Source organism: Labrus mixtus, chromosome 8 (genome assembly GCF_963584025.1).
Source record: "Labrus mixtus chromosome 8, fLabMix1.1, whole genome shotgun sequence".
Classification (NCBI taxonomy): Eukaryota; Metazoa; Chordata; class Actinopteri; order Labriformes; family Labridae; genus Labrus; species Labrus mixtus.
This window is the reverse complement of record NC_083619.1, coordinates 18,908,457-18,936,106: the sequence shown is the minus strand read 5'-3', so window position 1 is coordinate 18,936,106 and position 27,650 is coordinate 18,908,457. Positions and strand designations below refer to the sequence as shown.

General features: G+C 40.2%; 4 protein-coding genes across 8 annotated transcripts in view; 2 read left to right on the top strand and 2 right to left on the bottom strand.

Annotated features, from left to right (window-relative positions):
• Positions 1-717: 717 nt before the first annotated feature.
• c8h1orf35 (chromosome 8 C1orf35 homolog) lies at positions 718-5,469 on the bottom strand. Its single transcript, XM_061044914.1, has 9 exons — positions 5,381-5,469; positions 4,847-4,956; positions 3,243-3,393; positions 3,100-3,145; positions 2,903-2,985; positions 2,619-2,691; positions 2,360-2,439; positions 2,100-2,222; positions 718-1,274 (listed from the first exon to the last, which is right to left on the bottom strand). The coding sequence occupies exons 2-9, from the start codon at positions 4,941-4,943 to the stop codon at positions 1,019-1,021; spliced, it is 909 nt and encodes a 302-aa protein (XP_060900897.1). The 5' UTR covers positions 4,944-4,956; positions 5,381-5,469; the 3' UTR covers positions 718-1,018.
• LOC132979255 (guanylate kinase-like) lies at positions 4,674-13,340 on the top strand. 2 transcript variants are annotated; one of them, XM_061044915.1, is made up of 7 exons: positions 4,674-4,696; positions 10,381-10,494; positions 10,859-10,900; positions 11,001-11,236; positions 11,591-11,675; positions 11,771-11,856; positions 12,354-13,340. In XM_061044915.1, exons 1-7 carry the CDS (start codon positions 4,678-4,680, stop codon positions 12,390-12,392), a joined length of 621 nt encoding a protein of 206 aa, XP_060900898.1. In that variant the 5' UTR covers positions 4,674-4,677; the 3' UTR covers positions 12,393-13,340. The 2 variants fall into 2 exon arrangements, with proteins under 2 accessions (XP_060900898.1, XP_060900899.1); XM_061044916.1 differs by lacking the exon at positions 4,674-4,696 and adding an exon at positions 5,486-5,643.
• A 1,572-nt stretch (positions 13,341-14,912) lies between these two features.
• Positions 14,913-19,122, top strand: LOC132979252 (guanylate kinase-like). The gene is made up of 7 exons (XM_061044910.1): positions 14,913-14,996; positions 15,682-15,795; positions 16,196-16,237; positions 16,338-16,573; positions 16,928-17,012; positions 17,108-17,193; positions 17,690-19,122. Exons 2-7 carry the CDS (start codon positions 15,684-15,686, stop codon positions 17,726-17,728), a joined length of 600 nt encoding a protein of 199 aa, XP_060900893.1. The 5' UTR covers positions 14,913-14,996; positions 15,682-15,683; the 3' UTR covers positions 17,729-19,122.
• A 108-nt stretch (positions 19,123-19,230) lies between these two features.
• obscnb (obscurin, cytoskeletal calmodulin and titin-interacting RhoGEF b) overlaps positions 19,231-27,650 on the bottom strand; it is a 53,937-nt gene continuing 45,517 nt past the window's right edge. For all 4 annotated transcript variants that reach the window (XM_061044901.1, XM_061044902.1, XM_061044903.1 and 1 more), the window contains 16 exons: positions 26,749-26,888; positions 25,990-26,190; positions 25,797-25,873; positions 25,190-25,360; positions 24,872-25,031; positions 24,627-24,743; positions 24,312-24,476; positions 24,061-24,219; positions 23,770-23,947; positions 23,543-23,656; positions 23,214-23,381; positions 23,015-23,117; positions 22,757-22,886; positions 22,478-22,571; positions 22,296-22,338; positions 19,231-21,641 (listed from right to left, as the gene is read on the bottom strand). In XM_061044901.1, coding sequence (XP_060900884.1) covers positions 20,540-21,641; positions 22,296-22,338; positions 22,478-22,571; positions 22,757-22,886; positions 23,015-23,117; positions 23,214-23,381; positions 23,543-23,656; positions 23,770-23,947; positions 24,061-24,219; positions 24,312-24,476; positions 24,627-24,743; positions 24,872-25,031; positions 25,190-25,360; positions 25,797-25,873; positions 25,990-26,190; positions 26,749-26,888 — 3,122 coding nt within the window. In that variant the 3' untranslated portion in view covers positions 19,231-20,539. The remainder of the gene's footprint in view (positions 21,642-22,295; positions 22,339-22,477; positions 22,572-22,756; positions 22,887-23,014; positions 23,118-23,213; positions 23,382-23,542; positions 23,657-23,769; positions 23,948-24,060; positions 24,220-24,311; positions 24,477-24,626; positions 24,744-24,871; positions 25,032-25,189; positions 25,361-25,796; positions 25,874-25,989; positions 26,191-26,748; positions 26,889-27,650) is intronic.

Below are 27,650 nucleotides of genomic sequence, written 5' to 3'. Positions count from 1 at the left end.
ATAGCAACCTGTTGTGGCGGTCACCCTTTGACCTCCAGAGTAATGTGGTGTAAACCACCTAATGTTGGGGTTAAAGCAGTAATGTAGAGAACACACCCTGGTTCACATTGTTTAGGGGTGGCAATCTAGGCCGGCATTCCTGCAGGTTGATTAGGCTGCCGTGGTCAATGCAGTCAAGCCTGTAAAACATGGCAGACAGTATGGTGTCGGTGGAAGAGAAGGGAGTTTGAGTCTTAGGTCCCTCATAGGGCTGCTTTGTATGGACTTCTCTCCTGCTGCTCCATCAGCTTGGTTTGTGTGTGGCAGTCTAACGGTACTTGATCATATAAAAGGACCAGCCTGGTGTTTTGCACTCTGCTTTATGAATGCCTTGCTCTTTTTCAGAGCACCCACCAGGTGCCCGCCGGCAGAATACCCTCTTTCAGACCAATTCAAGGCAAATGCAAACACTACAGTCTATTATGACCAGTGGAGAGCATTCCAATGGTGTCACACCAGTCAGGGAGCTAACCCAGAACGGTGAGGGATTAAGAAGCACTGGCACAATTGAGAAAAGAAAAAAGGACCTGAGCTGCTGAGAAGTGCAAGAAGCACAGTGGGATGGAGGAGAGGGGCAAAAAAGACCAAGGCGTCAGGGAGTATCGGGGAAAGAAAAATTTAAAGAAACCCACTTGCTTGACTTTTTTTCAAATGTAGGATTTCTTTGCAACAGATGGCTGAGCTTTCCAACACTTTATTCATAATTTTCTCCGTAAATCTGAAGATCAATGATACAAAAATAACTGTGACAAAGCCAACTTTACTCAACTGTCTCAACATTAAAACCTGAAGGGAAAACGTATGTATTGGTTAAAAGTAAAAGCATGTGTCTTAAAGCGTTGACCTGTCTCCAGTGTGCTTGATCATTCAGGGTAAATGAGGTCCTCAGGGCTAGCCAAGCTGCTGTAGAGCGTTCTGTCCGCATTAAGCGTCTTTGAATTGTGTGGGGGTGTGTGGGGGGGTGGGGGTGGGAAGGACATTAGTCGTCCGAGTCTGTGTCGTGGCGCCGCCTGTGGCTTTGTGTGGCACCAGCAGGGGCCGTCTTGTGGCTGACAGGGTTACGGGGGACAGGAGACCCCCCGTCCGAGGAGTCTGTGTCATGCCGTTGCTGCCGATGATGGGGGTAGGTGGGCTGCCGGTCGGCCTTTGCTCCCCCCCTTGAATGGCTGTCATGGGGTTTGGCTCCACTCTGACTATGGTATGATGGATTATGATGATGGTGGTCCTTTCTCTGCCTGAAGAGGAAAAGGAAACCAACAATACATGACTGGGTCGTGGTGGATCAGGTATGTTATGAGGCTAGGGGAGAAGAAGCTGCGAGACAAACTTTATGGTAACATCCACAGAAAATAAGAATAATCATTCTCAGTGAAAATAACTGTTGAGTATTTGTTCTCTTTGTCAAACTATTTATATCAAACATTTTGAACTCTACCTAGTTTAACTGATAAACACCAGCATGATTCTTTTTTTTCTTTTTTCAAGCCTTACATTTCAAAGTGGCATTCCCTTCAAGTGTCTTATTTGACAGATTTACAAGAAATGTATCTGAGATATTTGAATAAAAAGATAACGCTTCATGATGCTGAGTGTAGGAGTTTGCCTCTAAAAAGTGCCTCAGTGCCCTCTAGTGCCGACAGAGAAAAGCTTTTCAATCTGTAGGCACAATAGAATAAACACATGTACCATAAGTTCCAGTGAGATGCAATATCAACCATTAATGCAATCTAACAATGATAGGAATTTTGGTGTTGAGGAGGAGTCAAACTTTTTAGTTTTATAGTCAGGCAACAAACAAACACAGCTGTGACAGTCGTCAGTATGTGCCATATGTAGGTAGATAGGTATGAGCCTAAGCATGCTGATGTGTCTGATGTCTTTCATGATGTGATGTTATGGTGTATAATGTATTGTTTTACATTTAACTGAGGCTCCTTACAAACCATGACAATACGTTTCCATCATTTGTAAAGTTTTGCTTAGGGGGGGTTATTCCACATACATGATAACGTGTTATTCAAGCCATACTTTGTAGTGTTCCTGTTAGAAAAATAACAAACTTCTTTCTGTTGTCGTCTGACTCCGAGGAGGATGAGTCTCTTCTTTGCCTTTTCTTCTTTTTTTCCTTCTTCTTCTTCTCCTTTTTGCTCTTTTTTTCTTTCTTTTTCTTTTTGCTCTCGTGTCTAGAGAGCGGGATAATTATTATGGAAAGCTGAAACTTGATACAGGGTCACACTGTGCTTTTTGTGAAACATCATATAGCTTTGGAATATGTTTGTTTTTTTCCTTGGTGGAAACTTTAATTTTAAAGCTGACTCACCGTTGTTCTACTTCCCCCTTTTCTTCACTCTGAGGTGTTTTTGTTGCGGAGGTTTCCTGACAGTGCTCTGCTTTGTGGTGCTGTAAAGGAAGCATGCGTTCAATCTTTGCATCAGGCCATAGATCCAGAAGGAGAAACTTTTTTTAAGTTGCTACTTGCAAAAAAATATTCCTGGGCCTTTTTTTACTTCATAGAATCTTAATAATAAACATCTAAACCACAAATCTGTTATTTTTCAGAGCAAAATAAGAAAACTTACAGTGAAAACAGGCAAGCCCATTTTAGCAGCTTCTTTTTCCTTTTGGGAGAGCACCATTTTCTTTGACCCTGTACTGATGGAAACAATCAACAAACACTCAACAATCAGCGCAATTTGATAAAACACTTTCCTCCACCTGCTTCTCAAGAGGAACAACAAAAATAGAACATGAAAAGGGGAAGAGACTGATATTGCAGTTGTTTGTATCCTTCGTTGATCGCTGCTCTAGGACAAACCAACACTAATCATTTTGAGATAATCTTACAAACAAGTTAAACAATTACCTGGAGCTTCCCAAGCCTGAGACACGGTCCACATCTCTTTCCTCACCATCAGCTTCTTCTCTCCTGCAAACATCTGCAAGGTCCTGAGAACACATTTCAAGGGATTCCAATTATTCAACCTGTTCAATCAAGACTTAAGAGTTATTTAAATGTTTACAAGCGTCCAATGGAAAAGACAACCAAACAAAGAGACACACCTCCTTAGTCAAACCAGTTGGTTGCCTCTTTATATTCTTGTGCCCGCTAGATCATGAATGGAGAAGAAAAAATGATATTATATTTGTCAGTAATAGTTGTTGGCTATGTTAAAAACTTTTTTTTAATACAATGTTATACATACAGTGCAGCCATCAGTGCTTCATGCTCTGCAGCCTTCACAGCAGCAAGTTCTTCTGCTTTTGACAAAGCATCGCCGCCTTTTTTGTCTTTTGAATACCATGTCAGATCCTTGCCTTTTTGCCACCGTCCTACTGGTGCCATCAAAGAGTTCCCTGTAAAATGAAGAGAACAGTATAAGAGTGGCTGAGAGAGATATGCTGAAGAAAGTCCATTTTTTTTTAACTTAAATGTAACGATGAGACAATCTTTAGCTTTCCATAAAGACACTGAATTGTTGTGCACATTTTCAAACGCCAAAAAAAACCAGTGGAAATTATTAAATGGCTTAATGAGGGCAGATTTTCCTTAATGTAACATCTATACATTGACCTTAACAAAAATATATCATCTCTTAGTCACTCTTACGAGTGCCAATGGAGCTTTTCAAAGGATGTTATCCGACAGCCGCTTTGATAAAAGAGCTGCAACAAACTTAAGAAAAAGCTAAAGACCCAGCTCTTTCATGAACACCTACTAACTTAATGATGATGGTCTCGATATCATTGATGATGATGAAGGTTGTGACGATGGTTTTTGTTTGATAACGACGACTTATAAGATGGTTTCTATACTGATTAGAGCTCTCAAGAACTGCCCTCAATGTTGTGCTTTGCCTCTGGTCACTTCCTGTCAGCACCTGTGTGTCCAATCAGACTCAAAGCTGATCGTTTGCTCTTACTGACATTGTTCCCTTTTTTCATGATCCTTGCTTGTGCTGTACTTACTCTCTGATGAACGTCGCTTTGGATAAAAGTGTCTGCTAAGTGAATTGTAGACTTGTACACAACAATGACTTTTACATAATATATTATCTGGGTTCAGTGATTTACAGTTTTGGCAGCAAAACAGAAAAAAGTCAATAAAATACACTGGAAAAACTAGTGCCCCAAATACAAAGACATGGTTGATGTGTGCTTGACTAAAATCAAGACATTTTCAGATCTGTAGGTAATCTTTTATGTACACTGACACTTACACTGTTCAAACTATTCAAACTGTACCTCCTCTGAATGCAACACATGAATAAAAGTGAAACTGAAAAAGACACACTTGGGGGTCGCATCCTCTCCCAACAATCCCTGCTGCTGATCTCACAAAACTCAAATAAAACTGCTGCTTAGTGAACAGGACCACATGCCTTAAAATGTGATTAATGCAATTTGTTAACTGGAGATCATTAGAACAAATCCGCCCCACGAGTTTGTGTGTTTCATCCTTTTTTTTAATGTGCACAGCTGTGGTGGGTTGCTACATAAGTCTTGTTTGGCATGCTGACAGCCGTGTGGGTTCAGACAGCGGTGAGGCTACGTGTGAGGCAGCATTCAAAAACTGAGACCTGCTGCTTTGAACACTGGAAAACTGGAATAAAGCAGACCGACTGGACACCACTCAGTGCAATGAGGGACTGTACGACAGGTATGGAAAAAGGCAGTAATTGTAATAACCGATGCAACATGTGCGTGTTGTACAACTGTGATGTGATTGTTGCGAGTTTAGCAGAGAGCTAATAGCGACACATCTCGGTGGTGAGAGCGGACTTTGGGCTACGAGCTTTTTGAGACTTACCGAGGTAATTTTCTCTGTGTTTGTCGACCTTCACGTCATCCCAGTTGAACTGGTCCTGCCCCCCTCGGATGCCTCCAGATCTTGAGGAACCAAACATGGTTTCTGGGCTACTTTGCGGGCTTAAGAAAAGAAGAAAAAAAAAGCAGCGTGCAGTTAGCTTCACTCCTCGACTTTTAGCCCACACGTAGCTGCGTGATTTGGTCAGGCCTTCAGGATTCTCTTCATCCGGGGAGTTCAATCTCCCTGTGTGGGAACAAAGTGTTACGTAGTGTTTACTATGATGACGGGAACTCAACCGGTAACCAATTCAGCTGGGTTCTTTTTGTTTTTTTTAGATAAATCTACAAAGCGTAAGATGAATATTTTAGTAGAAAGCGTTCAACTCAAGCTAGGCTATGCTATCAAAACAAATGGTAAACTGTGTTCAAAGAATAACGCTACTGCACTAAGTTTCGCCTGGTAGTGGGTGCATGCGCCCTATCGTCAGGGAGGAAACCAACCCAAATAGTTAGCCACCTACGTGTGTTTAAAAACTTTGAGTTGTTGTTCTTCTATTCTCGTTTGGCTAATGATGCTAAACGTTTCGCTGTGGTGTTGCGCGCATTCTCGCTACTCGCCAACGTGACGTGTTGATGTTTTGGCCCGCAGTGATGACGTAGGAAGCGCGGCTCCATAATGGCTCTAACTGCAAAGAAACAGAACAGAGGAGGGAGAAAAATCTCCGTAGACGGACCCGAAATCTCGGACTAAACTTAGCTCCCCGATGTACATGAGATATTTTTCCAGGGTATTTTCAGGTATGGAGGGGGTATTTGTTTTTCTATTGTGTATAAATGATCTGCTGTATCACTGTAGCTTCACTGCCAGTCACATCCCTGAGTGTGAAAGGACATAAATTGTGTCTGCTATAGCTGTTCAAAATGTTAAATCTCGCATTGGGCAGACTTATTTATATATGGGCAACATAAAACATAGTCTAAGATTGTAAAGAAAAAAACTCCCTAACACAACGTGCACTTTAGTCTCACAGTGGATTTGTTTTTATCTGTAAGATAATTAAACACTTGACTATAACAATAAAACATGAGAAGTGCAACTCTGCATTTTCTGTATGATATATCTGGAGTGGCTCAATGTCAGAGAAGTTGAAATAAGGAGATCACAAGGTAAGATGAGTCAATGATTAGAACTGGTTGAACAAGTGCCCACATTGCAGAAGTCACCTGTACTTCAGGTGTAATTACAGATTTATTCCTCAACTGTTTATAGGTTCTTGCTTGAAATTACACATATATTTTTATCCCTGCACGGGTTATGTACATTTTTTTGTATAAATCTATTTTTAACTGCACAGTTTAAGTCTGTTTCATCTAGGGGTGTTCTTTAAATCTTCTTTCAGGTTAATATATATGTATGAGGGAGGGGGGGGGGGGTCAGTTTTGTGGTTTAATTTGTAACAAATGTTTCATGTCATGTACGTCTTTGTAACCTGCTACTGGATGCTTTGAATTTCCCTCGGGATCAATAAAGTATTTATCTATCTAACTAAAACTAACTGCTACACTGCTCTTAAGATGTGATTAAATGCAGCACTTTCTAGGGTTGCAAAAGAGACGTCGTTTGGTTACTGATTATGATTACATATTTTTAATTTGTGTAAAATCTTAAAAAGAGCGCAAAGTGACATATTCAGATTGCTGCTTCAATCCAACCAACAGGTAAAAACCCAACGTATACAGTCACGTAAGACAAAGACAGGCATAAAATGACCACATTTGAGAAGATGTAACCATAAAATGTCCATCATATATTTATTAAAAGACAGCTAGATTATGTTGATGGATTCATACATTATAATCAACATAAAGTTTTTGTCCTGAAACTGAAAAGCAGACTGTATTGGATTCTTCAGACCTGATAGATTTCACATGGTTTGAATTTAGCTACAGGAAATATCAATCACATGGTGTCTAGTGCGCATGGATGAAGTCAAGGACAGTGCAGCTTCCAATTAGTTTCAATCTGTGCTTAGTGTAAACCTATACGTCTTTCATTTCCTGTCACGCGGCTCTACAAAAGGACAAAAGGATGATTTTAGTGTTGGTATTGGATTGGATTGGGGGCGGCAGTAGCTCAGTCTTGGGAACCTGAGGGTTGCCGGTTCAAGTCCCAGTGCGGACCAGAAATACGGAAGTTGTTCTGGTAGCTCTCAAGTACTGCCGAGCAAGGCACCGAACCCTCGACCGCTCTGGTGCAGTCCCTGTGTAGCAGCCCCACTCTGACATCTCGCATGTCCACCGGTCCTGTTTGTGCATGTGTGTAATGCAGGCCTGTGTGTGTGAGAAGCATGGCCCTAAAACAACAGTGTAAACCTGAATTTCCACCAGGGATTAATCGGGTATTTCAAAATTAAATTGTTTGAGCTGCAAGAATCCGAGGCTTAGCATGGAACATCATATTAGCTCCTGTTGAACAATCACATCTGTGTACAACAAGTGATTTCTGATTCAACTAAGACCAAGGTCACTCGCTTATTTATTGACTTCTGCTGTGGAATTGATTGGGGTTTCATTATAATTGAATCAATGTAAAGGTTTTATGTTTTAAATTGGTAACTTTTGTTGTTTTTATAAAGTAAAAATTGTAATGAATCTTTTTATTATTATTATTTTTATGAACATTTTTATGACATCACAATACAAACAGGAGTGAAACCCACAACCCAATCCATGGACATAAACCCCCCCAACCCCCACCCCCACCCCTACCCCAGAACACACACACACACACACACACACACACACACACACACACACACACACACACACACACACACACACTCACTCACAACCACAGAGGAGATACACATATTACAAATAGTTCATCTAAACCCTGTGCCAAGGACACAGACAGCATACATATCATTATACATCATCAATGTGTTAGTGCTACATCCAAGCTGTCCGCAATAGAAATGTCCATTAAAAAAAACAAGAAAAAAAAAAGATAAATCCATACAGGTACAAATGTTGTCAGGGTAAGTCCAAGTGTTGCAAGAAGGGACCCCAAGATTCTTCCCATTTATGTTTACATTTTGAATCATTAGCTCGCAATTTCTCCATGTGAGACCAGTTCATGCAACCAGTTTCTGAGGCGTGGTGGAGTTGGTGTCTTCCAGTCTTACAAAATCATTTTTTTTTCCTACTACCATGCCCATCAAAAGAGCAGTTTGGATATATGAAGGGAGCAATACAGAGTCCTCTGAAGCTCCAAAGAGAGCCACGTTTCTGTCAGGAGAGAGAGACCTGTGATAAACCCCGGAAAAAAAACGAAAAAATTCTAGACCAGAACTGATAGATTAATGGACAATCCCAAAATAAATGCAGTGCCATCTTTTGAGTTACATTTATCACATATTGGAGACACAGAGGGGTAAATCTCATGAAGCATGACTTTAGAATAATGAAAACGGTGAATGACTTTGAACTGAATTAACCTGTGTCTACTATTAATTGAAAAACTATGAATACGGGATAGTGCAGTTTTCCATAGTTTATCAGGCAATGCAGCATTGATTTCTCTTTCCCAAGCATTCTTAATACACTTAGCAGATACTGAATCCTCAGAGAAATAATTAACAAATTTAGTGATGAGCTTTTTACTCACTGGTGAAAGAGAAAGCAATTCTAACAGAGGATGTCTCTCACAGGTTGTTTCAAAATTAGGGATGTTTTCTCCTACAAAGTGCCTAAGTTGCATATAACGAAATAAATGTGTATGAGGTAGATTATACTTTAAACTTAGTTGCCCAGAAGATGCAAACTTGTTGTCCAAATAAAAATCTCCTATACACTTTAATCCTTTTTCACACCACAAAGCAAAAGTATTGTCCAGCAATGCTGGGGCGAAGGCATGGTTATGGCAGACTGGTGTGTGTATTGAAATTACAGGGACTTTGAAACTTTTTTTAATTTGTTTCTGACAACAAGACTATGACTAACTGGTTTAGTCTTAAATGAAAGGTTGGTATAGAGTAAGGAGGATATAGAATCTTAACCTATTGCTCAAGGTGATTACACAAAATAGCATAAAGTCCAACTGGCAGCTGCAGAGCTCTTAAAAAAAAAACCAACTTGTTATTCTTCTCCCCCTGGCTCGTGAAAAAGATCTCCAGCTCCTTTAATTTGCCATGTTGACGTTTGTGTGACGCATTCAAGAGGCAACAGAGAATGACTCTTGTCATCTGCACCTGCAAAGAGAACCCTGCTGCATATTGTCTGCCCAGAGTCAAGAAGGCTCATAATGCTGTGATTTGATTCGTGGTTAAAAACAGTCACTTTAAAAAAAGATGATCTTTTAAATACTTTATTTCTTAATTTGATACATCTCATCATGTCATGTACGTTTCTGGACTACTTTCTATCCTGTCTGATACCTGACATTGATGTTAGTAACAAGAATTTGTCCAATAATTATTCTGGTTAAAGTTACAGTTTTTTTTTTATAATCTTCACATTCTGTAGTTTTCAGTTACACTTTCCAGGATGCTCACGGATCACAAATCAGCTGACTCCCCGTTATCCAGCATTTTGTTTAAACTATAGAGAACATCACCCAGTTTGTAACTCCTGGCTTAATGGAGGGTTTCCTCAGTTTACACTTAAAAAAGATTGTTATTGTGATATCCTATCATTTTGCAAACATGTACACGTCAATCGTAGAGAGCAGAATCTAGTATGTGAAAACTCGGCCCTGCCCTCTTTTTTTTTCTTCTCCTCCCTCCTGCATTAAGCAAACAACCTCTTCTCACACACCCTCACTTGAATTTCCTTGTCTGCTCGAGCTCTGTGTGCACTGAGGAAACGGTAAGGAGAAACTCTACAGGCGTTATTTGTTTAACAATTTCATGTATTTCTTAGAAATAGTTGGAGTATGAAAAGAGAAAGATTGTTTGGAATCTATCACGGTATAGAGGAAGTTGAGATGTTGATGTAGCAGTTGAACAAAGATTCATTCTAAAAGTACTGTGTTTATAAGCTTGTGAGTGTTTCACGGCTGCATACTAAAGTCAAAAGGATTTTAAAGTTCTTTTTAAACTTAAAATGAGAGTTTTAAAAGCAGCATTTCCTCTCAGTCTGTTGTATTTATTTGCGTCTGTCCCTTTCACCACAAGCAGAGTAAGGGCTCTCCAATTAGTGAGTCATTTTTCCTCGGGTGTCACTATGGTAACCTCACAGCTTGCAGCTCTGTTGATTGCCTCTCCTCGGAGATGTTATCCACTCGTCATGATTAGAGAAACGCTGGCTTATCATTTTATGGTGCTCATCGCACCAGAGCGTGACTTGTGTAAACATGTTATAGCCGGCTGTAATGCTGTGAAAGCTGGTTTCTTTTTAAAGCTGTGTGATTGTGCTCAGATGGATTGGTTTTGTTATGACTCGTGCCGTAAGACTCTGGTGGATCATATGTGTCACCCCTCCCTACGACCTCACCCACCTTCTTTTCTTTGCCTCTCTGCTCCTCCTCCCCTTCAGCTATGGCTGGACCCAGGCCTGTGGTGCTGAGCGGGCCGTCCGGGGCGGGGAAGAGCACGCTGCTGAAGAAGCTCATGAAAGAATACGACAGTGTGTTTGGCTTCAGCGTCTCCCGTAAGTGTGCCGCACCATGTCAGAGCATTTCACATTCATTTAGGCCGCGCTCTTTTTCAATCTGAGGATCATAAAGAAGATGTAGCTGTATGCATTTTACATTTCAGATAGAGCTGCAATTACTGATGTCCTATTGTTTTATTATTCTTTTTGGTAAGCAGTCAAACTGTAAAATGTCCAGAAGTAAAAATTTAAATACCTTAAAACTCCAAAAACCCCAATTTGAAATCTTCATGAAAACCTTTAACTACATCACAATGATATAAAACAGGAAAAACACCAACCATAGAGACATAATTGCTTCTCTTTGAGCCATTTGTTTCTGATATTTATGACACAGGTGTCTTTTTATTTTACTCCTCAGACACAACAAGAAGTCCTCGTCCCGGAGAAGTGAATGGCAAAGGTGCAACATTCTCCTCTTTTTCAACCACTGTAACCCTTAATCAAATTATATTTGTCCGTGGCACCACGGCTTTCTTAATCCTTATGCTGATGTTTTTCAGATTATCATTTTGTCACACGAGAGGCGATGCAGACGGGGATAGAAAACGGAGACTTCATTGAGCACGCAGTGTTTTCAGGGAACATGTACGGGACGAGTAAAGCGGCTGTGCAAGACGTCCAGGCCAAGAACCTCATCTGTATACTTGACATTGACATGCAGGGTGTGAGGAGCATTAAAAGGGCCGACCTCAATCCCATCTACATCTCTATCCAGCCGCCATCCATGGAGGTCCTGGTAAGCACAGCCAGATATACACTGCATTACATCACCAAACCGCACTGCACTCCTGTGTCACTGCCAGAGAGGAGTTCCTGGGTGTCACCTCAACTTTTCTTTGATCCACAGGCACCTGGTAATACAGGTTTTATTTGTGGTTTTAAATATCCAAGTAGGCAGCCCAGGTTCAAGTCTTACCTGTGGCTCCTTTCTCACATGTCATTCCCTACTCTTTCCCAATTTCCTACTCTATCCACTGTCCTATCAAATAAGGCAAAAGTCCCCGCAAATAAATCTTAAAAAATGTATATGTGTATATATTTCTGAACGCCCTCTGTTAAATGAGCACTTTGTCGATTTGTGTCGTTTCAGGAAAACCGTTTAAGAGACAGAAAAACGGAGACAGAAGAGAGCCTCCAGAAGCGTTTACATGCAGCCAGAGTGGATATGGAGATTAGTAAGTATATATTCTTTGTCTGCATAAAATGTAATAAAAACAAGCTTTTTAAAAACATAAATCTAAACTTAATTCTATCTTCTCTCTCCTTCTAGGTAAAGAGCAAGGATTATTTGATACAGTAATTGTCAATGATAGTTTGGAGGAAGCTCATGGGCAGTTAAAGGCAGTTCTTCTTGAGGTGAGTTACTGGTGCAGCACTCACACCTGAACTTGAAATGATCAAAACAAAACAAATGCTACGAGTTGAGCATCAACAAACAGGCTTTATAACATTTGCACAGAAGGCTTCACGGGCTTTTGATTTATGGGAAATTTAAATGAGCCAGTTTAAAGCTAAAACCAAATACTAAACTCAAAGATGAATTCAATCATTTTAAGTGTCAGCATGCTTGATAGCTATGTTAGTAACCCAGCCTTTCTTCTAAGATATTTGAAGTCAGCTTTTAGCTCGAGTATTAGGGGTTACAAGTCCAACATTAAAAAACCATCTCGCCAAACTTGTTCTTCTTGCACGGTGGAGGCATTCAAGCCAGAGACAGTATTGAACCTGTGCACACTGCTATCTCTTCAGCAAGAGTTGCACGGTCTTGCTCTACATTTTTTTTAATAAATTGCTGTAGATTTGTCTGTTTTTCGAACATTACCTGTGTAGTCATACATTTCTTCTTCTTCTAGGAAATAAAAAAGGTCAAGAAAACCAACATGTCTTCGTAGGATACCGCAGCATCCTTGCACCTTTTTAGTCCAGTCCATCCACTCCTCACAAAATCACAGACCTCCTATCAAGTCGAGAACATTCCCTCCGCTGGTCTGTGAAGCTCAGACGTCCCTTTGACATGGTATTCAGGAGAAGTTATTACCAAATGATATGTAAAGTGGAACTTTTTTTAAAAATTATCAACAAGAAGCATTTCCATGTTTTTGTTTTTATTTGTATGACGAAAATATACTCCAACAATGCTTACTTGTAAAGTGTGAGGCTTTGTTTTCAGTGTGTTTGAGGGCAGAGTCGACCGATAAACAACACAAGCGGAGAAACAAAACTCATTCCATTATGTGGGCAAACCGGTCTTATGAAGGGTGTGACAAAGTACAATTCTGGATATCTTGATTAGAGAGAGTTAGTTATGCTACCTCTCATTTGAGGTCTTTCTTTTTCTACAACCCGTCACATCATGGTGATACAGATGTGCAGTGTGATGAATACATCACAGACTCAGTCAGGGTTTGATCTCAGGCCCCTGCACATGATTAGTTCAGGAGGGGAAACTCCAGCTCTACAACTGATTTCTCAAAATATGGTGGCTGTTTTACTTTCATAAGATTCATATACTATAACTTTACTGATTAAATCAACTATTCCAGTATATCTTCTTACAGGTTGTTGTACATTTTTAGTGTTTGTGCTTGCTAAACTCCATGTAAGTGTTTAAAGTTGTGCTTCAGCGGGATTAAATCCCAGGGTAGAGGTCGAAACTGTTGCTTCAAACAAACCGAGGACACCATATGTCACGAGGATAATCGCTCTAAAATAACAGATGAAATGTTTACTTTGAAGTTGTACATTTTTTTTTATTGTCACTCTATCATGTTGTTGCTTCACCTGTACAGTAAAATGACAGTTTTTTTGACTTTGAAGGAAAATTAAACACTTTTTATTCTTCGAATGAAACACACCCACGTGTCCTTTAAGATGTCTGAGTAGGTTCTCAGTCATCCAGGTCATGGTCATTTGAAAGCTTGATCCAAAGGAAACTGGACTGGTTAAAGATCTTGACCAGCCCAGTTGCCTTTGGATCAAGCTTCGAAGTCCTTTTAGACTTTCTGTAATTTGTTGTGTTTTGCCATTTACAACTTTCTCTGAAACAGAGTGAAAACATACTTAATTATTTTTAGACACCTTTGTAGTACCAGTCCTTTTGCAGAACTGTTTCTGTTATTTAAATTGTCAACCTAAATACATGTATAATGTGTAACTGTTACATTATAGACATTTAGATGCATGCTGTCATCTGATTTGATTTGTATCATGTAACCGGCCCTTACTAGAACGTGTTTTGTGAAGAAATGTCATTGTGTATGTCTAATCCATAAAACCTCCAACAGTACCACCGTTATTTCTGTTAACATTGAAATACATTTGTTACAGTACAACAGTGGAAGAAGACTGTGCCGTATGTGTTCTATAAATAAGTGGTGAAAGAAACTGGCTCCACTTATTTTTTGCAGTACATTTATTTGATTCAGATTTAACACTGAGTACTTATACACATTTCCAAAAACTACGCATGTACAGTAAAAGCAGTTACAATGTGTTAGTGCTTACATGTTTCATACTTGATATGATTCTTGTAACTAACAGACTCTGTAAAACAACACAAACTCCAACGAAGGGCACTTATTCATACGCTTCTTATTCAACTGCATTGAAAAGGTAGTACGGTACATTGTGTCAGCTCGAGTACAGTCACTCACAAATATTTATTTGCGGTTAAATACGATATAAATCTGGTTACTCTGGATAAACAAATCTGCTTTGGAGAAGCAAACACATGCAATCACTCATCTAAACATCTATCACTTACATGTAAATCTATTTGTGAGATTCTGTAAATTCACTGCATAAGCAGACAGAGTAACGTCAAAGACAAGCAAACATTCACTTCACAATCGATGGAGGATATTTTGCTTCACAACAATAAATCATGTTAATGCATCGCGTAGCGCTATTTCATGTGAAAATGGTTTCCATTTCTACTACTACTACTTTTTTTCACAAGCTGCTCAAAGCATCTTTCACAACAAACCAAGTTGACACCAGTAGTAGAGTCTGATTTTGTGGAAGGTACTCTAGTTACACCATACACCTTGAATAAACTTGCAACAGTCCAAGGACCACAGTGGTCTCCAAAGGTCTGCTGTGAATGTGACATTATCAGTGTTGCACACTTCATTTAACTCTTAACAAGTAGACATGATTTCTTTAACTGCATTGATGCTCCTGTTAACCAAGGCACTGCATCAGTGTCATAGGCAACATTCTTTGAAAGGTATAAAAGTAAAAGCATTAAATGTATGTACCTTAATACAGTACATGACCAATGCTGAACGATTCATCACTAAACCTAACGCCTGGATCAATTCATATCCTCAGATCAAGGTGTATGCTTTGGTAAGCAGAATCTGGTATGTGAAAACTGGACCGTGCCCTCTTTTTTTCTTCTTCTCCTCCCTCCTGCATTAAGCAAACAACCTGTTCTCACACACCCTCACTTGAATTTCCTTGTCTGCTCGAGCTCTGTGTGCACTGAGGAAACGGTAAGGAGAAACTCTACAGGCGTTATTTGTTTAACAATTTATATGTATGTATGTATAATGTATTTCTTAGAAATAGTTGGAATATGAAAAGAGAAAGATTGTTTGGAATCTATCACGGTATAGAGGAAGTTGAGATGTTGATGTAGCAGTTGAACAAAGATTCATTCTAAAAGTACTGTGTTTATAAGCTTGTGAGTGTTTCACGGCTGCATACTAAAGTCAAAAGGATTTTAAAGTTCTTTTTAAACTTAAAATGAGAGTTTTAAAAGCAGCATTTCCTCTCAGTCTGTTGTATTTATTTGCGTCTGTCCCTTTCACCACAAGCAGAGTAAGGGCTCTCCAATTAGTGAGTCATTTTTCCTCGGGTGTCACTATGGTAACCTCACAGCTTGCAGCTCTGTTGATTGCCTCTCCTCGGAGATGTTATCCACTCGTCATGATTAGAGAAACGCTGGCTTATCATTTTATGGTGCTCATCGCACCAGAGCGTGACTTGTGTAAACATGTTATAGCCGGCTGTAATGCTGTGAAAGCTGGTTTCTTTTTAAAGCTGTGTGATTGTGCTCAGATGGATTGGTTTTGTTATGACTCGTGCCGTAAGACTCTGGTGGATCATATGTGTCACCCCTCCCTACGACCTCACCCACCTTCTTTTCTTTGCCTCTCTGCTCCTCCTCCCCTTCAGCTATGGCTGGACCCAGGCCTGTGGTGCTGAGCGGGCCGTCCGGGGCGGGGAAGACCACGCTGCTGAAGAAGCTCATGAAAGAATACGACAGTGTGTTTGGCTTCAGCGTCTCCCGTAAGTGTGCCGCACCATGTCAGAGCATTTCACATTCATTTAGGCCGCGCTCTTTTTCAATCTGAGGATCATAAAGAAGATGTAGCTGTATGCATTTTACATTTCAGATAGAGCTGCAATTACTGATGTCCTATTGTTTTATTATTCTTTTTGGTAAGCAGTCAAACTGTAAAATGTCCAAAAGTTTGGTAAGCAGTCAAACTGTAAAATGTCCAGAAGTAAAAATTTAAATACCTTAAAACTCCAAAAACCCCAATTTGAAATCTTCATGAAAACCTTTAACTACATCACAATGATATTAAACAGGAAAAACACCAACCATAGAGACATAATTGCTTCTCTTTGAGCCATTTGTTTCTGATATTTATGACACAGGTGTCTTTTTTTTTTTACTCCTCAGACACAACAAGAAGTCCTCGTCCCGGAGAAGTGAATGGCAAAGGTGCAACATTCTCCTCTTTTTCAACCACTGTAACCCTTAATCAAATTATATTTGTCCGTGGCACCACGGCTTTCTTAATCCTTATGCTGATGTTTTTCAGATTATCATTTTGTCACACGAGAGGCGATGCAGACGGGGATAGAAAACGGAGACTTCATTGAGCACACAGAGTTTTCAGGGAACATGTACGGGACGAGTAAAGCGACTATGCAAGACGTCCAGGCCAAGAACCTCATCTGTATACTTGACATTGACATGCAGGGTGTGAGGAGCATTAAAAGTACCGACCTCAATCCCATCTACATCTCTATCCAGCCGCCATCCATGGAGGTCCTGGTAAGCACAGCCAGATATACACTGCATTACATCACCAAACCGCACTGCACTCCTGTGTCACTGCCAGAGAGGAGTTCTTGGGTGTCACCTCAACTTTTCTTTGATCCACAGGCACCTGGTAATACAGGTTTTATTTGTGGTTTTAAATATCCAAGTAGGCAGCCCAGGTTCAAGTCTTACCTGTGGCTCCTTTCTCACATGTCATTCCCTACTCTTTCCTAATATCCTACTCTATCCACTGTTCTATCAAATAAGGCAAAAATCCCCGCAAATAAATCTTAAAAAATATATATGTGTATATATTTCTGAACGCCCTCTGTTAAATGAGCACTTTGTCGATTTGTGTCGTTTCAGGAAAACCGTTTAAGACACAGAAAAACGGAGACAGAAGAGAGCCTCCAGAAGCGTTTACATGCAGCCAGAGTGGATATGGAGATTAGTAAGTATATATTCTTTGTCTGCATAAAATGTAATAAAAACAAGCTTTTTAAAAACCTAAATCTAAACGTAATTCTATCTTCTCTCTCCTTCTAGGTAAAGAGCAAGGATTATTTGATACAGTAATTGTCAATGATAGTTTGGAGGAAGCTCATGGGCAGTTAAAGGCAGTTCTTCTTGAGGTGAGTTACTGGTGCAGCACTCACACCTGAACTTGAAATGATCAAAACAAAACAAATGCTACGAGTTGAGCATCAACAAACAGGCTTTATAACATTTGCACAGAAGGCTTCACAGGCTTTTGATTTATGGGAAATTTAAATGAGCCAGTTTAAAGCTAAAACCAAATACTAAACTCAAAGATGAATTAAATCATTTTAAGTGTCAGCATGCTTGATAGCTATGTTAGTAACCCAGCCTTTCTTCTAAGATATTTGAAGTCAGCTTTTAGCTCGAGTATTAGGGGTTACAAGTCCAACATTAAAAAGCCATCTCGCCAAACTTGTTCTTCTTGCACGGTGGAGGCATTCAAGCCAGAGACAGTATTGAACCTGTACACACTGCTATCGCTTCAGCAAGAGATGCACGGTCTTGCTCTACATTTTTTTTATAAATTGCTGTAGATTTGTCTGTTTTTCGAACATTACCTGTGTAGTCATACATTTCTTCTTCTTCTAGGAAATAAAAAAGGTCAAGAAAACCAACATGTCTTCGTAGGATACCGCAGCATCCTTGCACCTTTTTAGTCCAGTCCATCCACTCCTCACAAAATCACAGACCTCCTATCAAGTCGAGAACATTCCCTCCGCTGGTCTGTGAAGCTCAGACGTCCCTTTGACATGGTATTCAGGAGAAGTTATTACCAAATGATATGTAAAGTGGAACTTTTTTTAAAAATTATCAACAAGAAGCATTTCCATGTTTTTGTTTTTATTTGTATGACGAAAATATACTCCAACAATGCTTACTTGTAAAGTGTGAGGCTTTGTTTTCAGTGTGTTTGAGGGCAGAGTCGACCGATAAACAACACAAGCGGAGAAACAAAACTCATTCCATTATGTGGGCAAACCGGTCTTATGAAGGGTGTGACAAAGTACAATTCTGGATATCTTGATTAGAGAGAGTTAGTTATGCTACCTCTCATTTGAGGTCTTTCTTTTTCTACAACCCGTCACATCATGATGATACAGATGTGCAGTGTGATGAATACATCACAGACTCAGTCAGGGTTTGATCTCAGGCCCCTGCACATGATTAGTTCAGGAGGGGAAACTCCAGCTCTACAACTGATTTCTCAAAATATGGTGGCTGTTTTACTTTCATAAGATTCATATACTATAACTTTACTGATTAAATCAACTATTCCAGTATATCTTCTTACAGGTTGTTGTACATTTTTAGTGTTTGTGCTTGCTAAACTCCATGTAAGTGTTTAAAGTTGTGCTTCAGCGGGATTAAATCCCAGGGTAGAGGTCGAAACTGTTGCTTCAAACAAACCGAGGACACCATATGTCACGAGGATAATCGCTCTAAAATAACAGATGAAATGTTTACTTTGAAGTTGTACATTTTTTTTTATTGTCACTCTATCATGTTGTTGCTTCACCTGTACAGTAAAATGACAGTTTTTTTGACTTTGAAGGAAAATTAAACACTTTTTATTCTTCGAATGAAACACACCCACGTGTCCTTTAAGATGTCTGAGTAGGTTCTCAGTCATCCAGGTCATGGTCATTTGAAAGCTTGATCCAAAGGAAACTGGACTGGTTAAAGATCTTGACCAGCCCAGTTGCCTTTGGATCAAGCTTCGAAGTCCTTTTAGACTTTCTGTAATTTGTTGTGTTTTGCCATTTACAACTTTCTCTGAAACAGAGTGAAAACATACTTAATTATTTTTAGACACCTTTGTAGTACCAGTCCTTTTGCAGAACTGTTTCTGTTATTTAAATTGTCAACCTAAATACATGTATAATGTGTAACTGTTACATTATAGACATTTAGATGCATGCTGTCATCTGATTTGATTTGTATCATGTAACCGGCCCTTACTAGAACGTGTTTTGTGAAAAAATGTCATTGTGTATGTCTAATCCATAAAACCTCCAACAGTACCACCGTTATTTCTGTTAACATTGAAATACATTTGTTACAGTACAACAGTGGAAGAAGACTGTGCCGTATGTGTTCTATAAATAAGTGGTGAAAGAAACTGGCTCCACTTATTTTTTGCAGTACATTTATTTGATTCAGATTTAACACTGAGTACTTATACACATTTCCAAAAACTACGCATGTACAGTAAAAGCAGTTACAATGTGTTAGTGCTTACATGTTTCATACTTGATATGATTCTTGTAACTAACAGACTCTGTAAAACAACACAAACTCCAACGAAGGGCACTTATTCATACGCTTCTTATTCAACTGCATTGAAAAGGTAGTACGGTACATTGTGTCAGCTCGAGTACAGTCACTCGCACAAATATTTATTTGCGGTTAAATACGATATAAATCTGGTTACTCTGGATAAACAAATCTGCTTTGGAGAAGCAAACACATGCAATCACTCATCTAAACATCTATCACTTACATGTAAATCTATCTGAGATTCTGTAAATTCACTGCATAAGCAGACAGAGTAACGTCAAAGACAAGCAAACATTCACTTCACAATCGATGGAGGATATTTTGCTTCACAACAATAAATCATGTTAATGCATCGCGTAGCGCTATTTCATGTGAAAATGGTTTCCATTTCTACTACTACTACTTTTTTTCACAAGCTGCTCAAAGCATCTTTCACAACAAACCAAGTTGACACCAGTAGTAGAGTCTGATTTTGTGGAAGGTACTCTAGTTACACCATACACCTTGAATAAACTTGCAACAGTCCAAGGACCACAGTGGTCTCCAAAGGTCTGCTGTGAATGTGACATTATCAGTGTTGCACACTTCATTTAACTCTTAACAAGTAGACATGATTTCTTTAACTGCATTGATGCTCCTGTTAACCAAGGCACTGCATCAGTGTCATAGGCAACATTCTTTGAAAGGTATAAAAGTAAAAGCATTAAATGTATGTACCTTAATACAGTACATGACCAATGCTGAACGATTCATCACTAAACCTAACGCCTGGATCAATTCATATCCTCAGATCAAGGTGTATGCTTTGGTAAGAGTATGTAAAAAAAAAAAAATGTCTTGAAATTGAATTCAAAATCATAAGTAGAGATTGTCGATCAGTACGACAGACTGCATATGTCATAAACCTGTTAATTGTTGGGGCTTAATTTGCCTACAGTGAGGAAGTTTAAACTACATTACCTACTAGCCTTGTTTGCAAAGACCACCTGACTGATCAAGAAAAGACTCAGAGGAAGTTCTCTGATGTGCAGCTTCAAAAGGGAATGGTCTGTCAAATGTAGTAACTACACGTCAGGTTAGGATATGTGTTATTCTTCTAAGCAGAGACGTCCCTATTTAAGACTAAGAGGGTTTGTGGTGCCAAATTGAAATATTTAGCTACTATTTCTTTTGACCTATCTGAATATTGACAGAGTTTCCCACCAATGTGTAGCCGTAGGTCTGAGTCGACACTTTGGTTTTAAAGCTTTGCTTCCCCCCTTCGACTCTCTGCACCTCTGAGCAATATGAAGGCTTCACCTCCATCTTGGCGTGGCTCACCTGGATGGGGACATGCCTTTCCACCCTGGACTGGACTCCGCTGGCTTGTGGGGCTGCAGCTGAGAAAAGGCTGCTGGAGAGATGCTCCCTGAAGCGGCCAAAGAAGCCGCTCCTCTGCCTCTGGACTGCGACGGGCCTCCCGACATTGAGGAGCACCGGCTGTCCCACCGTGGAGCCGCCGATCTCCCTCTGCAGCACGGAGATCTCACAGGGCTTTTCAGCAGGAGGGAGGTCGGTGCTGGAGGAGCCATAGGTCTCTCCTTCCTCTGGAACATAATCCTCCAAGTCTTCAAGGGTCAGAACGTGTCCTCCTTTTGTCAGCATCTTAGACTCCTGCTTTCTGGTTGAGCATTGATCATCATCGTCTTCATCTGGAACAAAGATGACAGTCTCTTGATCATCCTGGTCTTCGCTGTCATCTCCATCAGCAGCGAGGACTGAGGAGAGCTCATGTGGCTCTTCAGGGACAGGGTCAGAGGTCACATGACCCTCCTCGTCTTCCCAGGAGAGCTGGTGGCTGCTGACGTCTCCCTGCAGCTGGGCCTGCACCTGCTCTACCAGCTTGTTGTTTGAGTTGTTGGCATTCGGGTTTTCAGGGGGATACCTTTTTGTTCTGGACAGAGTGGCTGAACGATCGGACCCTGCAGGTGAGATGTTTCTCCTCCTTGGCAGCCGAGGGGACTTACTGACTTTATATTCGATGACCTCCTCGACCTCCACCCACCGGGGCTTGCTCTCCATGACTCTGGCTTCAGCACCCTGTGCTTCAGTAACATATACGGTCGGGATGGTGGTCTTTCTGGTGGTGGGCATCCTCCTCTGCCTGGATGCAGGAGGCTCTGGGGTGGATGTCTCTGAGCGATGGGCACCAGCAAGAGTCAAGCCAGGAGACCTGTGCCTCCTCATCCGTGGGTTCTTCACCACAGTGGTTATAGTCTCCTCACTGAAGACACAGACAAAGAAAGTTATAAAGCTATAAGAAAACTCCAGGCTGCATCTGAATATTGATAGCTTTCACTTTGACTCAAAAAAAAACTAGAAAGAAGAGTCAGTAACTCCAGCACTCTGTCTGTCGGGATGCAAATAAGAAGCCTGTGAGAGGAGCTGTAGTAATTAAGTCACTGCTTAAAGAAGACAGCACCCTGGTGAAGACAGCCCATCCTTTCATCATCCTTGTGATAGAATTCTCTGCACTTGGGCTTTAAATACTACACAACAAAGCATCCACGGGGCCCCAAAAAGGAAACAAACACACACTTGCACACAGATAATCAAAGGAAATTGCTGAAAAGTGACTTTATGAAGCCTTGTTGCTGAAATGTACCATAAATAAAGTTGCCTTGCCTTGCCTTTATATTTATTTATCTTTTACTTAGCAATATCATTCAACCAACCAATCAATCTTTATTTGTATAGCGTCAATTCATAACAAATGTCATCTCAAGACCCTTTACAAAAGAGCAGTTAAAAGACCTTACTTTCATCCATTGATGAACTATGTCTCAAGTTAGACATGACGCTTTGTTCAGTCACAATTACATTTCTTACAGGAAGTAATGAGATGATCACATGCTGTTCAACAAGGAGACACACTTACATTATGATGGTTTTCTTTGGTATTCTTGTCTCCTGCTCAGTAACTATACAGGGTGAAGAAACAAAAATAGTAGGAGGATTAAAGCTTAAGCCTTTGTATAGGGACACTGTTCTAAAGATCCTGAAAATGTTTGAATGTAATCAAAAGTTGCAGTTTTCTAAAGATAAGATCATTGTTCCTACCTTCGATAGTGATGGCCTGCTCACCAGTCCGAGCCACAGCAGAGGGGAGAAGTAAATCAGCTGCACACTTGGCACTTCCCAGGCGGTTGGACAACTGGAAAAAGCAGGCGAGATTTTTTACAGAGAGATTTTACGAGATGATTTATTGTTGACAAAGATCAAGTTGTTAAGAGTTGTATAGCCCACACAGAATAAACCTCCACCCTATGAATATTCATGTTATAGAAATAATTATAGAAGTTTGTGATTGAAGTTGGATTTTTTTTTATGTGGACCAACCTCACACTCATAGTGTCCCAGGTCTCTTTCTGTCAGGTTTTTTATCACCAAGACCAGAACCCCACTCCGGAGTTCGCTGTAGGTCTGATACTTTTCCTGGTCAGTCAGCAGCCTGCTGTCCTTGAACCACCTGGAACAGGATACATAGAAGCAGAAAAGAGAAGAAGAATTAAACAACAGAGCAGAGGATGTTTTAAAGGAACTCCCTAACTGAAGTGAAATATTTTGTAAATTTCACTGATGTGACCCCCTACAAACCTGATCTTGGGGCTTGGGGCGCTCTGTATGACGCAGGTAAACTGGGCGTCCTCGCCAGCAGCAAATGTAGCATTCCTCATTTTATTCACAAAACGAGGAGGCACTGAAAAAAGAAACAAGTCAAAACATTAATACCTGATTAAATAGGTAGGGTTTATATTTTTTTGAAAATGACCTCCTGGAGCGTTCTCCTGCTTACCCTGAACTGTGATCTTGCCAAGAGTGCTTGCATTGCCGGCTGAGCTTGAGGCAAAGCACATGTACTGGCCAGAATCATCTGCTGTCATGTTATCCAGGATCAGTGTGCAGGAACCATCAGGGTCCTCGATGATAATGTGATGAGGATCCGCCTCCACAGCGCGTCCGTCTGCATCCAACAAGTAAAACAATGTACTGATGAATCACAAAAAGCTCAAGATGCTGTTTGTATACAGATATTAGGCTTTGTTTAAGAGCATGTATCAACACTTTAAAATGACTGAACATTTTCTTCATAAGCATATGATCTTAAAAACATGGATTGCATACCCTTGTACCACGTGATTGTAGGTTTTGGTACTCCAGTGGCTTTGCAGGCCAGCTTAACAGTCTGCCCCAGCTCAGCTGTGCAGTTTGCCAGAATTTCATCAAAGTCAGGAGGACCTGTAAAGGAGGTTCATCACCAAATGTTATGTTCAGAAAATCAAATACATTCTAACTGATAGAAGTGTGCATAAGATACATGGGGGGGAAAAAAAAGAGTGTGTTCCCCTCACTCCATGCAGGCATGCTGTATCGCTGCTGCAGCTCTCTGAAGTCCCTCAGCCACGAGTTCTTGATGGTAACAGTCCGGGCCTGCAGGGTGTATTTCCTCACAGAGTCCTCACGTTCATGCCAGATCTCAAAGGCTCGGTCGTCACCCTCCACCGTCTCATTCACATCAATGTTATTTAACTGCGAGAGGATGGGGAATACAGAAAGCACAGTTTAAGCGGCTTGCTAAGAAGAGATGCCAGAAGAAAATCTTAATGTGAAAGAAGAGGGAGGAGCTACATTAAAGGTCTCACCTTCATCATGTTCTTAAAGACGTATGCTTGTGTGTCAGTGTTGCTGTCTCTCTTTGGTTTGCAGATGATGCAGTAGTTCTTAAATAGGAATAGGTGGCGGTGGTGACCTCTAGAGGATGACCTGATTCCTGGAGCCCCTTCCCACACTTGGAAGGGTCCCTGGTTTCCAAAGGTAAAATAAATCAACACACTTAATCAAACAAACACAACAATGCTGCAGTAATAGTGAGTGCCACAGTAACTCCATGTACCTGTCTAATTGGCTCTCCCAATACTTCCAGTGTGGCAGGGTAGTTTTCGATCATGGTCACATGGTGTGTATTCTCAGAGCGCTGAGGGAGTGCAGACACCATGGCATATGCTTCTTCCAATAGGCAGCAGTTCTGGCCATTTTTTGCCTTGTTTCGAATGAGCTCCTGCACATGTCAGAGAATACATTTCAATTAAGCTGCAGCAACAGTGATACAGGTCTAAATCCTTCACATGCAAGAGATGTGTTTCCTATGAGTAATGCAAAGAATTGAACCACACAAAAGTGAATGCATATTGTTTGTCAAAGCTGTCACCTTGAGGATTGCCTTGTACTTCTGAATCCTGTCCAGTGGTTGTTGGAGGCCGGCGTTGATGCTGCGTACAGGGGGATCTGCAGGGTCTGCATTGGCTTGGACTTTATCAGTGTACTCCTACAATGGAATGAAGGTATTTATACTTACATAATTATAGTGGTGTAGGGTCACAACACAGCTTAAAGTAGGCTGGAAAAATAATTTACTAGCAAACCAGAGTTCAGCAGTTACAGTTGTGATGTTACCTTGAAGAAGCGGTGGACAGTTTTATCACTGACAGAAGATTCAGCCAGACTCTGACCAACAAGATACTGGAGGTACTTCTCAAAGCCCTCCTTGTTCTTTAGGAAGCACATGGCCACATCATCGTCAGTGTCACAGTCGGATAGCTTTGGAAGGAATGCCCTTAAAACGATAATTGTGGGGATATTAATGCACTGAAACTCTAACAATGAATGTCACTGGTCTTTAGCACATTTCACAGAAAGAAGAGTATTCTCCAGATGTGGAAAACTGATGCCTTTACTTCCTTTTTAAAATATCTGACTAAAAGGAGAACTCACTTGCTATGGAAGGACTTGATATCATCAATGTTCCTGAATATAGTGTCCTTCTGGCTGCTGACATCAGGAGGAGCATCAGGGTTCTCTGCATGCTTCAGGTGATGGGAGGTGAAGAAGTCTATCTCTTTCACAAACTCTGATTCACCGTTTATCAGGTCTTGGATCAGTTGGCTAGGAAAGGGACATCATAGTTGGTTATGACATGCCCCGTAGTTCTCGTAATGCTTAGTCAAAATCAGAATTGGTGTTTATTGCCAAGTACATTTACACATACAAGGAATTTGACTTGGTGTTCTGATGCAAAAACAGTTAACAAGGAAATATAAAAACAGCAGAGCTCCTGCTGACAGCTTCAATAGGAATAAGGTACAAATATTAAGGCTATTAGAAAATAATAATAGAATATAAAATATAAAAACACAAAATGTACAAAATGTGCAATGGACGAGCTGTGCAGGTTTGTTCAAGATTGCGTGCAGTGTAAACAGAAAATATTAAGTCCAGTGTGCGTTAATGTAACGCATAGATTCAGCCTTAACATTACAGTAATGTTCTCTGACTGTGGGGCTGATGAGAGTCTTTGTTATGTGGGGAGGAATCTACTTACAATAATTTCCTCTTGTATTCTCCCTCAGTAACTTCCTCTACACTCGTCTCTGGAAGGTCACTTGTATCAGCTGAGAGCTGGAGGAAAACACATTTGGACAATTTCTTATTAAAAAAAAAAAAATGAAGGCCTCAGAAAATAAGGAGTTTATAAATGTTATGTTATGTTTGCCATCTTTGGCTTTAAGACCTACTTTGAGCTTCTTGTCCAGGTAGGCAGGTGAGACCCAGCCTTGGCGGGATGGTGTAGTTTTGGTAGGTTTGGTCCGAACTAACCATTTGAGTGGATGAGCTGAGTCCAGAACCTCCACATACTGTCCCTCCTTTAGAGAAATGGATTCTTTGCTTGCTATGGTTGGGTTGTAGTCTGCTGTCGCCACATAGATGTCGAACATCTGTAAAAGTACAAAAAAACAAAAACTGCATGTTAATGGCAGCACAAATGAACAAAATGTGGAGAACACACTAAACATGTAGGGTAATGTACAGCTGCTAACTCGTGCACAATTGTTTGGAAACCTATAAAGGATTTTTTTCTTTTTTGTGAATGTAAGGTTATTGCAGATGAGATTGTAATTGTAATATTGCTGTATGTATCTCATTAGAAGTCCAAAATTTTAACCAATTATCTTTCAGGAGCATTGGACATGTTTTATTTTCAGAAGTTTTAATGTAAAGACATGTTGAGCTCACTTTAAGTTGCTTTTTGGAAATTAGTTTGTAGTTCATGTTGTAGTGTAACATTAAGGTAGATGAAGACATTTCTGAATAGAAACATACAACTGCACAGATATCATATAGTTTTATATGGAGCTGACCTGTCTCATTCAGACTTTATCAGAATACTGTTTAAATGATAACTGGTGGAGGGTGATAATAAGAAGCCACATAAAAGTTGAAAGCAATAGAAATCTGGACAGCAAAAAATCGAACGGCGAATGTGTACATCTCACCTCTCCCCGTGCATCTCCTTCATCAGACTCAGAGGACGAGTCAGCGATGAGGGAGGGAGGACGAGAGCGGCCGTGATGAGGTGAAGCAGTTGGGGTCTTGGTCTCATCATCACTGTCAGCGCCTGGCACACGTAAGGAAGCTAAGGTAGCAAGGATGCAAAGAGGTAAGGTCAAAACTCCAGTATGTACCCTTAAAATCCTCTTTTTATTTAATTCACTTAGTTTGTTACTTACTGTTATGTTCCACAAAAGCTTTGTTTTACAGCAAATTTTAAAAAAGACAGTTGTCTCTGCAATGTGTTTTTTTTTTTATACATTTGACATTTAACATGTCATTTGATACAGTTATTAGTAGCCACTTCACGCAGCTTGCCAGAGCTCGGTTGAGGACCATAACCAGTCAGCCCAAGTAAAAAACGACTCTCTGCTTCCATCTACTGGTGCTTTATTTACATGGGTTAAGATCCTTCAAACATGCAAATGATAAACAATTAATATCATTCTAGATTAAAGAGTCGCACGACTTTAGGATGTAAAGAAAACACATTTTAAAACACAACAACATGGAAAAGCTTTTTACAAAGCAGGGTTAGTCCGTTACAACATGCAAAAAGATCTACAGAACACTTATTATCTGAGCTCTTCACATACATGTCTGTGAACATGTAGAACAGCTGCAGGTTTGTGAGAATTCATAGTCATTTCAAAATCATTCAAATCTAGATTAAAAAGACCGGACTGGCTGCATTAGATGTTATAAAGACGCATAGGCAGCATGCAAAGGGAAAAAATATATTTTTTTGTTATAACAGTAAAAAAGAAAAAAAAAGTATTTAAGCTATAATGATATAACTATGTTTTATCCTGTTATGAAATGTAACTCAAAGTTATCTGCTTAGTCA

Coding starts and splice junctions, on each gene's coding strand:
- LOC132979255 (XM_061044916.1), top strand. CDS start 5,610: ATGTACATGAGATATTTTTCCAGGGTATTTTCAG. Junction 11,237..11,590: donor CGCCATCCATGGAGGTCCTG/GTAAGCACAGCC, acceptor GTGTCGTTTCAG/GAAAACCGTTTAAGAGACAG. Junction 11,676..11,770: donor CAGAGTGGATATGGAGATTA/GTAAGTATATAT, acceptor CTCTCCTTCTAG/GTAAAGAGCAAGGATTATTT.
- c8h1orf35 (XM_061044914.1), bottom strand. CDS start 4,943: ATGTTTGGTTCCTCAAGATCTGGAGGCATCCGAGGGGGGCAGGACCAG. Junction 2,986..3,099: donor CAACTGGTTTGACTAAGGAG/GTGTGTCTCTTT, acceptor ATGTGTTCTCAG/GACCTTGCAGATGTTTGCAG. Junction 1,275..2,099: donor TCAGACGACAACAGAAAGAA/GTTTGTTATTTT, acceptor TTTCCTCTTCAG/GCAGAGAAAGGACCACCATC.
- LOC132979252 (XM_061044910.1), top strand. CDS start 15,684: ATGGCTGGACCCAGGCCTGTGGTGCTGAGCGGGCCGTCCGGGGCGGGG. Junction 17,013..17,107: donor CAGAGTGGATATGGAGATTA/GTAAGTATATAT, acceptor CTCTCCTTCTAG/GTAAAGAGCAAGGATTATTT. Junction 17,194..17,689: donor TAAAGGCAGTTCTTCTTGAG/GTGAGTTACTGG, acceptor TTCTTCTTCTAG/GAAATAAAAAAGGTCAAGAA.